This window comes from Gadus chalcogrammus, chromosome 2 (assembly GCF_026213295.1).
Source record: "Gadus chalcogrammus isolate NIFS_2021 chromosome 2, NIFS_Gcha_1.0, whole genome shotgun sequence".
Lineage (NCBI taxonomy): Eukaryota > Metazoa > Chordata > Actinopteri > Gadiformes > Gadidae > Gadus > Gadus chalcogrammus.
In genome coordinates, this window is record NC_079413.1 from 11748582 (window position 1) to 11766081 (window position 17500).

The 17500-nt window shown below is 42.5% G+C and overlaps 3 protein-coding genes across 4 annotated transcripts; all 3 read right to left on the reverse strand.

Moving 5' to 3' along the window:
* Positions 1–742: 742 nt before the first annotated feature.
* pvalb8 (parvalbumin 8) lies at positions 743–3536 on the reverse strand. Of its 2 annotated transcripts, none has more exons than XM_056607070.1 (5): positions 3361–3536; positions 2806–2873; positions 2491–2623; positions 1714–1823; positions 743–1020 (listed from the first exon to the last, which is right to left on the reverse strand). In XM_056607070.1, the coding sequence occupies exons 2-5, from the start codon at positions 2864–2866 to the stop codon at positions 995–997; spliced, it is 330 nt and encodes a 109-aa protein (XP_056463045.1). In that variant the 5' UTR covers positions 2867–2873; positions 3361–3536; the 3' UTR covers positions 743–994. The 2 variants fall into 2 exon arrangements, with proteins under 2 accessions (XP_056463045.1, XP_056463038.1); XM_056607063.1 differs by lacking the exon at positions 3361–3536 and adding an exon at positions 2978–3033.
* Positions 3537–9631: 6095 nt separating this feature from the next.
* Positions 9632–11498, reverse strand: pvalb4 (parvalbumin 4). The gene is made up of 5 exons (XM_056580893.1): positions 11391–11498; positions 10750–10816; positions 10513–10645; positions 10304–10413; positions 9632–9803 (listed from the first exon to the last, which is right to left on the reverse strand). The coding sequence occupies exons 2-5, from the start codon at positions 10808–10810 to the stop codon at positions 9778–9780; spliced, it is 330 nt and encodes a 109-aa protein (XP_056436868.1). The 5' UTR covers positions 10811–10816; positions 11391–11498; the 3' UTR covers positions 9632–9777.
* Positions 11499–13223: 1725 nt separating this feature from the next.
* On the reverse strand, positions 13224–15697 carry LOC130374217 (parvalbumin beta-1). The gene is made up of 5 exons (XM_056580882.1): positions 15590–15697; positions 14695–14764; positions 14250–14382; positions 13872–13981; positions 13224–13513 (listed from the first exon to the last, which is right to left on the reverse strand). The coding sequence occupies exons 2-5, from the start codon at positions 14753–14755 to the stop codon at positions 13488–13490; spliced, it is 330 nt and encodes a 109-aa protein (XP_056436857.1). The 5' UTR covers positions 14756–14764; positions 15590–15697; the 3' UTR covers positions 13224–13487.
* Between the last annotated feature and the right edge of the window lie 1803 nt (positions 15698–17500).

Genomic DNA, 17500 nt, shown 5'->3' on the forward strand with positions numbered 1-17500 from the left:
AGCCCTGGTGACACCAAGATGTACCACCAAGGTCGTCCTCAAACCACTTCACCTCTGCACTGCAACTCATAGGTCCCTCACTCGCCCTCACTCTGTCTCCTTTATTCAAATGTGCTCTCCCTCTCAATCTCCCACACGCACAAAGAAACAGAAACACACTTACATAATGTAATCTCAAGACTCATTTAGCAGTTAAGGAACTAAATAAGGAACTGAGGGTAAAAAAAATGCACTTGAAATAATCCCTGTGCGATGTCTGTGTGTGTGTGTGTCTCTGCGTGTGGGTGTTGGCGTCTGTGTGTGTGGTCGTAAATTAGGTTGGAGATTTTGTGTGTGTTTTTGTGTGTGTCTGTCGTGTGCGCGTGTGCGTAAGTCTGTGTGGTCCTGAGTTTTGTGTGAGATTGTATGTCAGTGTGTGGTTACATCCGCTTATGTGTGTGTCTGTGAGAGCTTGCATGTGCTTCTTTGCTATGTGGCTATGAGTGTGTGGATGTATTTTTGCATATGCAAACCTCTGGATACTTGTGTGGATTTGCCCTGGACCTTCGCGTGAGGAGGATGCACACTTTCTCAGTGCATCAGGAAACTCATTCGGTAACAGACTTATGCAACCGTCTTTCACCAAGTCAGTTGGTTGTATAACACACAGATAATACCATTCCATTCTGCATCTTCAGACACCTTTTTGAAAGGTAAAACTCCACAAGGCAGAAAATCATGACCACCACAAAACGTGGGCTTTTTATTCATTTATTATCATAGTAGTAGGTCAATGGTACATGTTATTGGTCAACATAACAATATCAATTACGAGAAACATTTTCAAAAGCTTAATAAGTAGGATAAAGTGGATGTCTTTGAACCATAGGAAAGTCTTGCAAAAGAAATATAATAAATAAGAGGGTTTCTAAGCAGGCTTATCGATAGCCAACTAATCTATCCTAGTTCATTGGAGAGGTGAGGAGAAGTAGACTGAGAGGTGGAGGCCAAGGGGTTAGGCCAAGACTAAGGACTGGAACTCTGTGGACATAAGAGACGACAGCAGAACATTACGAGAGGTGTCATTAGAGATATAGTTTTCAGATAGAGATATGATTCAAGATATTTTTTTATCATATACAGATAGGTATACATTTTATTATCATGTGGAGATAGTTATACATTTTATTATCAGATAGAGATATATCGTTAGCGGAATCATTCGCAATATTATAAGAGGTTCTATCATTCATTCAGACTAAGGTGCACTAAAACTCTTTATTCCATAGTCTCATACATGCAAAGAGAGCTGCGGGTTTTATGGCGGTCCACAGCAATGCTGTGTCCTCAGGTGAGATCGGAGTTGACCACATTAGGCAAATCGTCTTCAGACAGGACCAATGAAAATGGAATGGAAATCTGGCTTTGCACATTCCAAGGATGGCTCTGTGCAAAATTCCTTTTGGGGCTGTTTTAATGCTTGCCCAAGATATAAAGGTTTAATTGTAGGTACCCCTTTGCCATGCATCAAAACCTTCCAACAAGGTGAATTTGGCAATATTTCACCTATTTTCAAGGCCATTTTGTTTGTATAGCCCTAATCACAGCTATAGTCTGACAGGACTTCACAGGCCCCCTTATACGACACTCCCTACCCTCTTTCATTAACGTAGAACACTGTGATGGACTGTCAATGTCCAGCTTAGAGAAGCCAGATGATACTGGTCCACTCACCATCAGCACCGATTTTGCCGTCACTGTCGTCGTCGGCAGCAGACAGGAAGTTCTTGGTCTCTGCGGCGGTCAACACACGTGCTCCAGGAGAAAACCTCTGGAGGAAAAACCTGTAGGACCCAGCAAACCGGGAAGAGTCACCTACAGATGACATGGCTGACACTCAGAAGAACACACTCTCCCTTCCAACCCTCCGCTCATCCCTCTACAGCGCTTCAGCTTTTCTTTCAACGTTTTTTTACTTTTAATTTATATTTGCTTGTTTTTTTTTCACTCCTGCATTTATATACCTAGTCACTCACAGAAGCTTAAATACGGCATTGACAATTGCAGTGTACCACCAACTATCATACAAGTGTATGCTTGCCATTACACACACTGTAGGGTGCTAACCCTGTAATGGCACCCCACCAAAGGCCACTCTTAGGGTTCTGGAGGATTTTGAACCTCTGGTGTCATTCCAAATGGTGTTGGTGCTATTAAAATATGTAAGTGTATAAGGCTATTTGCTTGACCTTATTTCATACAATGTTAGTGCTATATCTACGAACAATTTGCGACAACATTTGCTACAACAAATAATAATGAAAAGAAGAATCCAGGTTAACAAATGTGTTGGTCTTCTGACGGATAGGCAACAGTATTCTTTTCGACAATGATTGACAAAATGTGGGTCATTTTCAAGCTTCAGAATGTTTTTCTAAGAATCTCATTGGTCCACTTCAAAGTAGGCCTATTCCAGCCTACAATAATGAATCTGTACAGCCTCTCACGCACTTGAGCTCTTCTTCCTCGATGAAGCCGCTGGCATCATTGTCCATAATGGCGAACGCTTTTTTCACCTCTGCTGGACTCTTCTTGGAAAGACCACAGATCTGAAAGAACTTCTTGGGACAGAAGGAATCCGGAGCTGGAAGTACAAACACATTCAACAATGAATTCAAGAGCAGGAAACCAAAGCTGACTGTGTGTTTCTATTGCATCCTTTTAAATGATTTTAGCATTTTTTTTAATCTTCAAATATCTCTACATTGTTCAAATCTGTTTCCTAAAGATGACACGGATACTATGATCAGTAGATGAGGGCGATACCTTGGCAGTCCTTGATAGCGTTGTCGATGGCATCAGCAGAAAGAATGGATGAGAGAGACATTTTAAACCTGTAAGATAAACATGAGTGAATTATTAACAAGTTGAACTAGAGCGGTCATTCTTAATTGACAGTGCCACAAAAACAAAGGGCGAGTCACTGCTCCTAGTTTACTTTGTCTTAGTCAACGCGCTGATCGAGAGAGCACCCTTTTGGTTTTGCACCATGGACTGTAGTTTACCGGCAGTGCACTTCCGAATTTTATTGGATGTCATAAAAACGCATACTGAGGTGTTTTTTTTGGCTTCTGCCAAAGGAGCAATTCATCTTGTCAATCTTATCTGATCCATATCCTTCAACGCACGTGAAAGCGACTACCGTATTGGAAATACGGAACTTATTTTGTTTAGCCTACAATATTTTCACACACTCACAGCAGCCCATGATCGACCAACTCACATTTCTGAGCATAAAACTATATCCGAAAGACAATCTGGAAAGTAAAATGAACCATTTCCCTGTCCGAAAGACAACAAGCCGTAAGAAAGGCAACTTACCGAGGTGATGTTGGAGGCTGTTGCTGACAAGTGGTGATGATGCAGAAGAAGCAGGAGGAGGACTATGTGGTGATGTGGTGTCCGTCGAGGAGGATTTATATAGGTCTGATTCCAATGACAAAGACGATCGCTTGAGTTACCTGTGCGGATCCAATTCCAAATGCCCGCCCCTGATCGAGTTTCCTACCTAACTAATTAACCTTTACTATGTATAACGCCCTGCAGGGAGGGAGGGAGAGAGAGAGAGAGAGAGAGAGAGAGAGAGAGAGAGAGAGAGAGAGAGAGAGAGAGAGAGATAGTGGAGCAGTCTGTAAATGTTTAAATTAAGTTAGGAGGTACCTTATCACAACTTTGATAAGCCCTTTCCTTTTCCATGACAGAAAACACATTTTAAAACGGAGCTTCTCTGACTGGGCTTTCAAGTGTTAACCAGATAGCAAACATTTTGATATAAAAGGACTCTATACTTTTTTTAGTATACGTTTATCATATGTTATAAATGCATGGGTGTTTTAGGGGATCTCGCTCAAGGACTTTGCTTGCTCTCAAAACATATCCCGCAATGTTACGAGACAAACTCCAATCAACAGATGAAGTTCCAGAATAGAATGCGGCCGCGTAATGGCCGACCCAACCGTGAGCGCCCGCTGCTGCTGCAGTTGCGGGCGTTCTGACCTTATCACCGCCACGACCCAGGAGGACATCAGGTACCAGCCTGGATGCAAGGTCATCATTGACCCTCACAGGGAGTTTGGATGAGCCCAAGGTCAGCCTCTCCCTGGGCTGGTGATGATGAGGATGCAGAGGAGGAGGAGGAGGAAGACAACGACGACGATGAGGATGATGATGATGATGAAGATTTGGATATTGTTGCACAGTACAACACCGTTGAGAATTTTCCCCTGGTGCCTCGGTTTGTATATGTGTACAAACGCACACAAGCATACACATAAGCAATCTCACACACACAGACACACCCACACCCACACACACACACACACACACACACACACACACACACACACACACACACACACACACACACACACACACACACACACTAACACACACACACACACACATACACATAAAAATACACATACAGTAAATGCAGAAATAGAAGTTATAATCTGGACACGGTGGATTACGATTGTGTGTGTGTGTGTGTGTGTGTGTGTGTGTGTGTGTGTGTGTGTGTGTGTGTGTGTGTGTGTGTGTGTGTGTGTGTGTGTGTGTGTGTGTGTGTGTGTGTGTGTGTGTGTGTGTGTGTGTGTGTTTTAGAGAGAGATTATTAACTAGTGCATGAGGGGTTTTGATGGAAAGATAGAATATGTTGTGCTGGTTAGGTTAGGTATTAAAATACAATAAAGATGTCAAAGGCATCCTTGGATATAATCTATTCAAATGAGCATGTCAACGGCTGACTATTGGTTGCATGTGTATGTGTGTGTGTGTGTGTGTGTGTGTGTGTGTGTGTGTGTGTGTGTGTGTGTGTGTGTGTGTGTGTGTGTGTTTGTGTGTGTGTGTGTGTGTGTGTGTGTGTGTGTGTGTGTGTGTGTGTGTGTGTGTGTGTGTGTGTGTGTGTGTGTGTGTGTGTGTGTGTGTGTGTGTGTGTGTGTGTGTGTGTAAAGGTGAGCTAATGTCCGAAGAATAGGTCATGGTGTACACCCTTGATCAGATAACCTCAAGAAGTGATGTTTAGGTGAGGAGAGGTCCTTTCAGATCCACCATTTTACAGAATGGCCCATTCCTTGAAATGTTGACAAAGTTGTCGCAGTGGCCGTGGTACTTTATTGGTTTTGAATATACTAGGAGTGACTGCCATTTTGTTTCTGTCTTCCCTTCTGTCTGTCCTTCCGTATAATTATCTGTCTGTCTGCCTCTGTGTCTGACAGTTTGATATGAAGTGCATGTTGTACATGTGTATTACAGACATTTGTTGGCCCCAGCCGGTCTGACACACAAACACAAAGCAAAGGGTTATTAGACAGAGTCCTGCAAGACTTCAGCAACGACCATGGATGTTGATGTGCTTCAGAATCTGCAATATGCTCATCTCTCCCGCTCTATCTCTTTCTCTCTCTCTTTCTCTCTCTTGCTCTCTCTCTCTGTTCATCTCCCTTTTTATATGCATCCATCTCTCTGTCTTGTCTGTGTGTGTGTGTGTGTGTGTGTGTGTGTGTGTGTGTGTGTGTGTGTGTGTGTGTGTGTGTGTGTGTGTGTGTGTGTGTGTGTGTGTGTGTGTGTGTGTGTGTGTGTGTGTGTGTTTGTGTGTGTGTGTGTGTGTGTGTGTGTATGTGTGTGTGTGTGTGTGTGTGTGTGTGTGTGTGTGTGTGTGTGTGTGTGTGTGTGTGTGTGTGTGTGTGTGTGTTTTTGTGTGTCTGTGTGCACGGACACTGTACAGGTGTCATAACTTGATACATGTTTTATAACAGGATGTATTCTGCCTCGCTGAAAAACTTTCTAGGACACTGTGACTGGGTCATCCGATCCGCAACGTGACACTGCAGGATGGAAATGCCTCCTATATGACTCCATATCCTCAGACAGAACCAGCAGTCAATCCCGCCTCGGTTTGCAAAACAGTAGAATTCAGCTGCGGCTGCTGATGCGCGTGCGAGTTTGCATGGGTGCGGTCACACGCATGCACACCTTTCAGCACCTGTCTGCCACCCCTAAGTTCGATGCTGTTGCACTCGAAAACGCGCCAGCTGGCGACCGAGAGCATGCACTTTAACACCAACCTAAAAGGCTTAATGCTGGTTTATAGTCCTCCGTAAAGTGCTGTACGTAGACACGGAGAGCACTCTCCGTCGCCGGAGAGCCTGTCGGAGACCCTCTCCGTAGCTTACGTGCGCATCCATTATTTTTTTAACTTCCGTCAACGCAAAGGAGACGGACGGAGACGGCAAGGCCTGTGAATGGTCCTCTAATAAAATCATTTCCGGAATCACTTTTTCCCAGTTTGACTTTGCGACTTGTTTACTTTGTACATCGTTCACTTTGCACATTAAGGACCAATAAAACACCAAATAAGATTTGAAATGTTTTGGAAGTTTATTTAAAACACTATTTACATGGTTTGTAGGCAACATATTAGATCGATCAGGCAGCGTATTGCATTGCGTATCCGACATCCCGACGGAGGAACTGCGAATGCTCGAGGGGTCTCTGTAGTTAAACATTGTATTTGTACCTGGTTAAATAAAGGATTGATTGATTAATTGTTAATCTTGAGTCGAGGCTGCAGCAAGGGCTGTGAATGGTCCGCTATCGTAATCCCCACGCAGAACCAAAACAGGTTCACGACTGCTTCGAAGCGACTGTGTGGTCATTGCGTTGCGTCACCGTGGAACCATAACTTAAGGCCGATTTATGCTCAGTTACGTAAGCGTAAGCGCAAGCGCAAGAGGCCCTTGCGCGCCGTTGCGCACCCCTTGCGCGACTTCTCACGTCTTGCGTGCGTCGGGCGATTTTTCTAGACTTGCGTCATTTTTTACGTAAGCTTTTACGCGAGCCGCGCAGCCTGCAAGGCTGTGATTGGTCTGCTGGTCTGGTTACTACTTCCTGTCTGGAGTATCACATTTCCTGTTTTCATACCGCCATTTTTAAAAGCCAGAAGGCAAGGACGACCCGGCAGGCTCATATACAAAAGCATTAACGTGAAGTGAAGTTAACTTTGCTGCCAACACATTATGTCGTTTTAAAATGTAGAGAGATATGCACATTTATACAACCCCAATGATCAACAACTTCATCACCCCTGTTCCTCTGTCTGTTGCCATCATTCACTGTGTATGGGGAGAACACGATCTGGCACATAAACAAACCAACGACTCCCACAGACAAAGACGTCATTCTCGAGGACGTCTTCAACGAAAAACTTTAATCCACATATTACTCTACTGTTCTGGCGGTAAATTGCTTGGCAACACGCGCAACCTAAAAGGGAGCATGAATTGCTTTGAGTAAATTTTGCGCAACAACGTAACACCAACGCTGAAGCATGCAGCCGCCTTTAAGGGCTAATTATGGTCTCATGTTCACGCAACGCATGGGGGTTAAGGACCCCTAACGTCCTTGCGGACCCTCCTTGCTTCCACCGCAGGGGCCTGCAGTGTTCGCGATTGCTCATCCACGTGACCTTCAGGTTGGGGCAGCGGCGAGCTACAAATCTAGATAACCTGCATTTTTTCAGAACTCATAAGGAACCTTCACCTTTATACCGTAACTCTCCTCGCAGCTCTATTGGTAACGTCAAACACAAATAACCTGCATCATTGCCAGTGCCGCTGTTATTTTGTATTGGAGCAATAGTCGAGTGATGTCAAGTAAACCAAAGTCAAAAGTTGCTGAAGGCGCAGTAACAGTCCACTGAAGGGTTGTTTGAAATCTTATGACATTAGATATTTCCTTGCATGATGAACACAGATTGAGAAATACTACAAAACCAAACACTTGTAATTTTAATAATATATCAAGTATTTAAGTACCTTTTGGGGGGGTCCAAATCCCATTCGAGGGGGTCAGACCCCCAAAACCCAATGTAATTCGAACCCTGGGCCTGACGTTCGCCTCCAAAATGTTTTTAACTTCCGTCGAGGAGACGCAGCAGCAAGGGATGTGATTGGTCCTCTGACTGAAACTCGACGCAGAACCATAAATGCTTCACGACTGCGTCGAAGCGTTTGCGTGGTCATTGCGTTGCGTGAACGTGGAACCATAATCAGCATTTAAGCCTTAAAACTTAAACAGTAGCTATTAGCGTGCTGACGTGTCATGAGATGTGGATCGAGGTTGACTCGTGTAAACATTATTTAATGATGTCATGCATGCGTGCAGTCCTACGTAGTCTGGGACTATTATGTTCGGCCTATCCAACTGCATGCGTAATGTGGTGTCGTGGTTTGAGCTGGATAGCAACAGCAAATAAATAATATATGCTTAAACATTGAGTGACCAAGTGATTCTAGGCTGTTAATGTTTTATATCTGATGGCCTAAATTCGTTGTTTATTTTCTTTCTCATTGCATTTGTAGTTTAGTTGACGCACTCTTGTAGTATTTTAGGGTGGTTGGTCATTGTCAACAACAACCTCATCTAACCTAGTGGCCACTTGAACCTCTCGTGGGAGAGTGATACACCGGCGAGAAGGGGAGATAACTCAACCTGCTTGTTGAAGAGACGGCGGACATCGGATCGAAAGAGCCAATGATGTCATGCAACATGTTGATACAGCACAGTCAGACTAGGCTATTTGGTTACTGCTCTATCATTTATTTATTCACATTTGCTAATTTCAGCTTTCCTTTGCTCGGGATAACCCCTGTCAGAAGTGGCGTCCACAGAGACAAGCGTGTGTCCGTTAATTTATTGCTCATCGAATGCATAGCCTACAATAGTCTTTAATCATTAATGACTAAGTTTTGACATTAAAAAAAACATGCCAGTGCTGATTGGTATAGCTAACCTATTGTGCACAAAGTCTGAATGATGAATGATTGTTCTTTAAAAAGTTGAGGATGTTGAGAGCAAAGTTCACACCGCCAACGAGGGCATAAAACTAATGCTATGGGTTTGCGCCATCTAGTGGTTGAACAAGTAACAGCCATGTATTATAGGATCCCTGCAAGACGCAGGCATGGGTCCCTCAATGGCCAAGACCTTTGACAATTACTCCATAAGGCTTTAACGGCCTATTTCTGGTATGAATATCCGTGTTTTACAAACACTGATTAAAATTAACATTACGTTAATATTGACAGTAACATTGTTGAATTCATTTTGAAGTCTAAAGTGAAACTAAACATGTATTTTGAAACATGTTAAACCACATTTGTTTCTTTTAAAATGTGTAAATAAAAACTAAAAAGTGGACTTGCATGTACACCATGTAGTTCACAAAATAACTTTCATTTGAGGGACAAGCCAATGAAAAGTAAATATCATTTGACTTGGATTCATAGCAAGTTAAGAGGTCATGATGATTTAATTATTTTTAATATTTAGGTGTACGATTCATATCAAATGCGGTTATTGTGCAACATTTCCATGTTTGCTCCATACTAAGATAACTTATGAATACTATGGACTATAAATACTGTTGTTATCACTGTCTCAATTTACTAAGTGACCATTGAAAAATTATTTTATTATTTCTGTTTAATAATAATAATCTGTTCCGTTTCTGAAAAGTGCATAACAGATTTTACAATACATCAAAATTCATATTTAAGACATGAACACAACCAAGCTACATTCACAATCATAATTTTTCTTCTTCTTCTTCTGGACAGTTTGTTGCATAGGAGGAAATGTCTCACAAGCGAGTGTATAAAAATTATGTATATTCAGATGAAGAGGGGGGAGGTCTCCGTGGCCTTGTTGTTTCATCAGAGCAGGTGTTGGTCAGTCTGTTTATGCCTTCACCATGGCAGCAAACTCTGCAAGGAGAGAGAGAGCGAAATAGAGAAGGGACAGAGTGAGACATAAAGAGGGGGAGAGAAAAAGAGAGACATAGAAAGGGTGGTGGAGAGAGAGACATAGAGAGGAAGGAGGGGGGTTGATGGGGAGAGTGAGGGGATGGGAGGGAGGGATGGACAGAAAGAGAGCCAGGGGTATAGAGTGGGGGGGAGAGTGTGTGAGAGAGAGAGAGAGAGAGAGAGAGAGAGAGAGAGAGAGAGAGAGAGAGAGAGAGAGAGAGAGAGAGAGAGAGAGAGAGAGACAAGAGAGAGAGGGAGAGAGAGAGAGAGAGAGAGAGAGAGAGAGAGAGAGAGACAGAGAGAGAAAGAGAGAGAGAGAAGAGAGCGAGCAAGCATGAGACAGAGAGAGAGCAAGGGGAGTTTGAAATAGAGAAATTGGATACCATAACCTACAAGGCGCAAGGTATGTCTTCATGGGGCTGCTTGTAGATTATAGAATAAAGACAAAAATAAACCCATACCATCAACTCCTATCTTGCCGTCCCCGTCGGAGTCTCCGGCCTTCAGGAAAGCCTTTGTCTCAGCATCGCTCAGCGCGCGTGCACTTGCGCTGAAGTTCTGCAGGAACAGCCTTTGATTGATTGAAGAGAGAGTAGAATTAGGTGTCAAGGTGACAAAGTGTGCATCATTTGTAGCTGATATACAATGCGTCTTAAACGGCCTTATTTACTTCAGCTCCTCCTCCTCAATGAAGTCGCTCTGGTCCTGGTCAATGATGCCGAAGGCCTTCTTGACGTCATCGGAGGACTTTCCGGCCAGACCGCAGGATTTGAAAAACTTTGTATGGTCAAATGAGCCGGCGGCTGTTGGAAATATAGCAAAAACACTGTGAATCACACACATAAATGTACAGTAATGACTGAAACAAGTACTGAACATTTTTGGTTGTAGCAAAGAGGGGCGTTACATTTGCAGGCTTCCAGGGCTGCAGCAACTTCCGCATCCTTCAGAATTCCTGCGAATGCCATTTTGAGCTGTAAAAATTGAGATTTAACAAAAATAACTTTAATAACTCTTTGGGTTAGATTTCATTAAACATATTACATCCTTATCTCTTGTAAGCATGGGGCCAGTTTGAAAATAATAATTATAACCTATCATCAGGAATTAAATAGAAAATGATTGATGAATTGGTATTTATATAGGCCTACATTGTATTCATCTTGTAAACTTGGAATATTTGAACAACTATTATTTTAAACAAACCAAAACAAAAATAACAACAAACAATTACAAAGACAAGTGTCAACATTGTTCCAAAACCTAAATTAAACCAGCATTTCACTTTTCGAACAAGGCAACCATCCCTAATGACTCCGTATATAATATATTGCAAGCAAAGGGCTCTTTTTGGACGGTGAGTTTCAAAGAGTCCGGCTTGATGGATCTGACACAGAGTCAGATTATGGGAGGTTTGGAGAGCGGACGAATCCATGGCATCTTGGGATCTGATTGCGAGTTCCTTCCGAAACAATGCAAAAAACCTTCTCATCTCAATGGCTGGCCAGCGTGGATTGCAAAATCCCAAAATCCCAAATCTGAACTCACCTCTGGTAGGCCTTTTGCTTTGTACAGATGACAAACACTTTGACTGTAGTGGTCCTCCAGGCGTGTCTTCTGACCTTTTATACTTTCAGTGCATCGAAATCTGAGGCAGAGGATAACTGACACCGCAGTGAGGGGCTGGCAGAAGAATTCTACTGGCCAGTGCCTGGTCTATTTTGAGTTTCACAAAGAAGACACTTAAAAGGTGCGTTTAAAAAGTCGACAATATAGTCGAACCACAGGCTAATAATATATAGGCCTACACCGTGGAATGAGGTAGGCGTAGGGTTCTGATTGTTCGAGGGCGGGGGTTGATTTAGCCTTTGTCTTGTCAATTGTGCAGGTGAAGTGAAGAAAAGACATATCGAAGCTAATCAGAAAATTATTTTAAAATAAAACTGTTTAAATTGATTACTATAATTGGTAGGCCTTGGTGAATGTCATTGTCTTAAGTCAGTGTGCCATAAATATTTTACAGCAAGACATTTACGGAGGAACACTGGCAGGTGTTGCTCCATAAATGTGACCCTTGACATCCTAATTGAAATTAAATTAATCATATTTCAACTCTTCAAATCACCATAAAACCCAGAAGACGCACAAGATGGCGACTTAACATTCTAGTATAGCTCCTTTTAAGATAGAAATTGAATTTGGGTCAACCCTAACGTTTTCATTGGTGTCTTAGATGTCTAATTGTAGTTGTATTGTAATTGTAATTGTAGTAATTGTAGTCTCTCTCTCTCTCTCTCTCTCTCTCTCTCTCTCTCTCTCTCTCTCTCTCTCTCTCTCTCTCTCTCCCTCTCTCTAATAGCATATAATAAGCATATCATTTTAGGATTTATGTTGAAAGATAAGCGGTTTACGGTGGACACGTTTGTTAAGCACAAAGTGTCCCAAATGAGTCCAACAAGCTCATCCGAACACAAACGAGAATTGCTGCATAGCTTCAGCCTGCTTGAGTATGTGGACCTACGGATACAACCATGGGCTATTCATAGTTACCCCTCGGCCATCTGCTTGCCACAGCAATATGTCCCACTGACCGTGCAGAGAGAGAGAGAGAGAGAGAGAGAGAGAGAGAGAGAGAGAGAGAGGGGGAAGGCAGAGAGGAGGAGAGAGAGAGAGGGGGAAGGCAGAGAGGAGGAGAGCGAGAGAGGGCTAGATAGAGAGAGAGGGGAAGGGCGGTAAGAGGGCGGAAGATAGAGAAGTAGAGGGAGAGAGAGATCGATAGGGGAAGGGAAGAGGGTGGAGAGAGAGAGAGAAGAGAAAGAGATAGTAAGATACAATGATTGAGAGGGGAGATGAAAGTCGGGTCAGCTTAGCTCGGGAGGTCTTGTAACCTATAGGTTGCTAGTTCAATCCCCAGCTCCTAGTCGAGTGTCGATGAGTCCCTGAGCAAGACACTTAACCCTAACTGCTCCTGATGAGCTGGCTGTCGCCTTGCATGGTTGACTCTGCCGTCGGTGTGTCAATGTGTGTATTAACCGATGTAAGTTGCTTTGGATAAAAGCGTCTGCCAAATGCCCAAAATGTAATTGTAAAGAGAGTGTAAAGAGAATAAGAAGGAGATGTCTGTAAAGAGAGAGAAGAGTGAGGAAGAGGGAGACAAGAAGATAGAGAAATAGAGAGAGAAAGAGGGAGAAAGACTAGAGAGGGGAGATAAGAGAGAGGCAGCGGTGGAAAAGGAGAAAGAGAGAGCTGGAGCTCAAGCCCTAACTGTGTTCAATGTGTGAACCCTATCCAGCCTTCGCCCCCCCATGGGTCTTCCCCATTTCACTCTGACATCCATCCATCCCCATTCATCTCATAACAAGAAGAGCTGACAAGCAGGGATTTACGACAAAAGAGCATTTATTCCTGGTTTTTCACTCTTCCTCAAAAGTGCAGATAAGTTTGTACATTTGCACAGGTCAATTCCAGAACATTTAACACATGCGAGTAACATTAACATTACACGATGTGTCAGATGTTGAGGAAAAAGTCTGCAGGCAATTCATAAATAAGATATAAAAAATATTATTTCAGCTGATGGTTACTGAGTCTTGCAGGGAGTGCGCGGTTCCGTGTAGAGTTGTTGTGATGTTGGTCAATGGAGATTTATGCCTTCACAAGGGTGACAAACTCTGTGGGGATAAGGTAGATGGTATAAAACATTAGTATCGAGCCGAGATTAAGTGCAAATTCAGGCTTCTTTAGGGAATGTATGAATAATTCTTTATGAACTATTTATAAACCAGCAATAATTGTCCTCAATGTAGAATAGGGAAGTATTTAATTTGCTGAATCCTCAAACAATGAGTGCATCAATTTAGCAAACAATGTTGTCCTGGTTGTTGTTTGAATTTTTTAGAATGCATCAGTGTTCTGAGGTGTAGCTTGGGTTTAGAGGCAGACCTTGCTATGACATGAAGCTCAATCCGAATCTCGTCTCATGAGGTGAACCAATGTGTGATGTGATGCTCAAGTCTGAAAAGTACTGACCATCAACTCCGATCATGCCATCACCATCCTCGTCACCAGCGGCGAGGAAGGCCTTGGTCTCAGCAGCGGTGAGTTCCCTTGCTCCGGCGCCGAAGGTCTGCAGGAAGAGCCTTAAGAAAGAGGAAATGTTGATGAGGAACAGAAATGTGTTTCCTAATGAATATGTCATATATATCAAAAGCTTTAGCAGTGAAACTCTGAAGCAAAAGTATATGTATTTTTTATTATCTTTTTAATAATACAATTATTATAGAAGCCTTTAAACCTACTTTAAAGAAGGGCGGTATCACACAATGACTTTTATAAGGAAAGATATCTAAAGGTAATTTAACGGTGTAGTAGCCTAGCTATTTTAAGTGTGAAAAGAATTAGTCATACTTAAGCTCATCCTCCTCAATGAAGCCGCTCTGGTCCTGGTCAATGACGAAGAAAGCCTTCTTGACTTCCTCGTGGGACTTGGCGGCCAGACCGCATGCCTTGAAGAAGGTCTTGTAGTTGAAGGAGTCAGCAGCTGCGTGAAAACATTTTTAGAATCACTGTGAGAGTGCAGAAGAGCTCCGAAGAACAACCAAAATGAATTGAAAGGATGTGAAGACTTATTGTGGCTTTCCGTCATCAGTAAAACGTGAGACGCCGCAGTAGGCTATGCCAGAGATTATTGCTATTATTGGATGCCACTTCCCCATTAAATTCCAATGCTTTGTTTGACCAAATATTGATATGCAATTGATAAAAAAAATTGTTTGAAGTCTTAGGAATACACTAGGCTGAAACGTGGATATTGTGTGTATTATTTGTTATTCGGCCCCCCACCCCCGCTTACCTGCGCAGCCGGCGAGGGCGGCCTTGACGTCAGCGTCAGCGAGTACTCCAGCGAAGGACATTTTTTCTATCTTTGAGAAGAGAGAGAGAAGATAGTGTTGGAAGCATAAAATATTAGACCTGTTTGCATCGAAAACCATCTTATCAATGCTTCTTTAGGCCAACCATGTAATGATAATGATATTGTCCTGATAATTATTAACCATAGCTCATTTTGAGGAGGTCTACGATGAACCCAATAGCTTGCACGTTATATAGGAATATATGGAGCAACGCGTATATTGAGCAATATTTCAGTAATCTCATCCTGAAAATAACACTTCCATCAACGGCAGTAAACCGCACATTATTAAATACATGAAGGCCTATTTAAACCAAGATAGAAGCCTTATACTATGATACAAGGCATGTTAATAAACGCAAGAGGAGTGTTAGCTCAGTGCATATTTTAACTACAGCCTGAATTGATCTATTAATATTTGAACATCCAATCAGAAGCCAAATTGGGTAAATCCACAACAAGACCCATGGTGATGCACTCTAGTCAGCAAGAGTAAATCAAAGCGATGAACGACCAAGGCGAAACCATGCTTAGTTCGTTTGTAAAGAACACAACTCTTTACAATAGGCCTAACTAATTTCCCCAGCCTACAGACTGTTAACGAACGTGTTATCCAAAAAATAAAAATAAATCCTCAGAAAAGCCTCATTTCATTCCTTTCAACCCGAGGTGTCCATTGATCCATCTTATGATTTTGGGTTCCATTTGTTTTCTATGGTAGTCCACCACGGAAAAGGTCCCATTATCGGAATTCCCCAGCTCCCAATGTAAAGATGCTGGCAGGAATCGATCGGCCCGCGGTCAAAGAGGAGACCGCGCATCTCCCTAAACTCACCTTTTTGCGCTGCGTTGAGGGCGAGTGAAAACCAAGTGGAGCTCAAGTGTTGACCAAGTGCCTCGCACCCTCGTCTTATATAGCGTCCAGCAACGCCATTTACAGAGGTTTGGAGTCCTGGAATCGGATACCAAGATGCATCGGTTTCGAAAAAAATGTGCCTCGTTGCCTTAAGTTATTTTTAGGCCAAATGAGGATGCGGCCATCAATGCCTATAGCTAGACCTGTTGCATTGCTGCTCCCTTGGAACTGAACTGGTGATATCTAAGTCAAAATGTCTGTTGCGGTATTCAATAAAACACGTAGAATGTGTATATATTTTGCATAAGGAGGAAGATATAAACTAATGTTGTCCTAATATATGGAGTACAAAGCTGGTTGAACTCATGCGTTACGGAGACATTCTGAAAGGACGAGTCATGTTAACTATATTTGAATATCCTATACCACACGGTAGGCCTATATGATATTTCTGTGTTTGAGCCTTTTGGTCCAGGCACAAACATAGGACAGTTAGGCATTGCGACAATTACTATTAAGACATAGGCCTACATACCAAGATCTGAAACGGCATAGGCCTAGTCTGCCTTGAAAGCATGAGGTGACACTTTATTTTGCTGGCCCGTGGTTTTCTAGCATGGGGTTGATCAAATTACTTGATCGGCCACATATTTCTACGGTTCGGGGTATCATATATGTATGTCGCCAATGAATCGGGTTGCAAGCGAACCGTATGCCCTGTGCCAGCTGCCTCTGAACCATACACGAAAACGAGCCCACTCAGTATATTCCCTTTACAGTCTATTTGTGTGTGGCAGGAACTCTGCGTGCGTCAGTGCGTGATATCCGGCGTGAACAAGTAAGCAATATGTTGGTCACACACGATTGCATTACGAAAACTTGCAGCAAGGGACCTTATATTAAAAGAAACACAACGTCATATGTTCATATGTTGTAATATTGAGTTCGATTGGATCTAGGCAATACAGTAGCTTACAGTAGACCACATTAAACATGCATTGCACATTCTGGCATACTTGAGCCACTAATAAGCTCAATACATCGAGTAGATCCAGATGCTTAATAGGCCTGTTCATTTTATTTTTTCTTATTGTTGTTGTTATTTGTTCATCCTTTACCATACCTTAATAGCCTATACTAATTAGAAAGACTTGAGACATTAAAGGGCATATTTGGTTAGCAGTGTTTAATTGCTTATTATTTCAAATATGTCCAGTAGAAGGCGGTAGTAACCCGAATGTGCCCAACTTGACGCCAACGCCTTACATTGTGCAACCAACACATTTTTACATGCAGTGAGGGTTTACTCACTTAAGTCAAATCACTTTCTTTGAATGTCGGTCTCTGTTGCAAAGTTGAGCCTCAAATGATGCATTAACGGGTTATAACTGTCGACAACGTGTAGGCCTAATCTAATTAGGGCTACGTTAATTTCAAGATTCACGGGGACATGACTTTTCTTTAGGTTTAGAGTCACATTTATTTACCCAGTGTTGCTTTGCTCATTGGAACCATGATGAAAAAAAGTCATGTTTAGGAACGTTTACGAGAATTGTATTGATCTTTAAAGTAAACCAAATAAAATCAACCACATACAAATTAGAATTGGCCCTCCAATGTATTGCGTAATATTTATAAAATTCTTAAAAGAACAAAACAAGTGGCAAGTAAGGGAAATGAATAGACCTAAAGGAAGGCAGAATGGATACAATTTCTACTGATCGATTTCAGGAGAGCACAGAAGAGAAGAGACAGGTGAATCAATCAGTGCTTTTAATAACAAAATAATTATGCTCACACACACACACACACACACACACACACACACACACACACACACACACACACACACACACACACACACACACACACACAAACACACACTGGGCA

What these genes read in the sequence shown, in the direction of transcription:
- pvalb8 (XM_056607063.1), bottom strand. Translation starts at nt 3,030, where the DNA reads ATGGTGCAAAACCAAAAGGGTGCTCTCTCGATCAGCGCGTTGACTAAG. An exon ending in ATCGAGGAAGAAGAGCTCAA is followed by an intron (nt 1,824 to 2,490) that starts GTGCGTGAGAGG and finishes TGGGTCCTACAG; the next exon opens with GTTTTTCCTCCAGAGGTTTT. An exon ending in CGGCAAAATCGGTGCTGATG is followed by an intron (nt 1,021 to 1,713) that starts GTGAGTGGACCA and finishes TTATGTCCACAG; the next exon opens with AGTTCCAGTCCTTAGTCTTG.
- pvalb4 (XM_056580893.1), bottom strand. Translation starts at nt 10,810, where the DNA reads ATGGCATTCGCAGGAATTCTGAAGGATGCGGAAGTTGCTGCAGCCCTG. An exon ending in ATTGAGGAGGAGGAGCTGAA is followed by an intron (nt 10,414 to 10,512) that starts GTAAATAAGGCC and finishes AATCAATCAAAG; the next exon opens with GCTGTTCCTGCAGAACTTCA. An exon ending in CGGCAAGATAGGAGTTGATG is followed by an intron (nt 9,804 to 10,303) that starts GTATGGGTTTAT and finishes CTCTCCTTGCAG; the next exon opens with AGTTTGCTGCCATGGTGAAG.
- LOC130374217 (XM_056580882.1), bottom strand. Translation starts at nt 14,755, where the DNA reads ATGTCCTTCGCTGGAGTACTCGCTGACGCTGACGTCAAGGCCGCCCTC. An exon ending in CGCCCTCGCCGGCTGCGCAG is followed by an intron (nt 14,383 to 14,694) that starts GTAAGCGGGGGT and finishes GTTTTCACGCAG; the next exon opens with CTGCTGACTCCTTCAACTAC. An exon ending in ATTGAGGAGGATGAGCTTAA is followed by an intron (nt 13,982 to 14,249) that starts GTATGACTAATT and finishes CTCTTTCTTAAG; the next exon opens with GCTCTTCCTGCAGACCTTCG.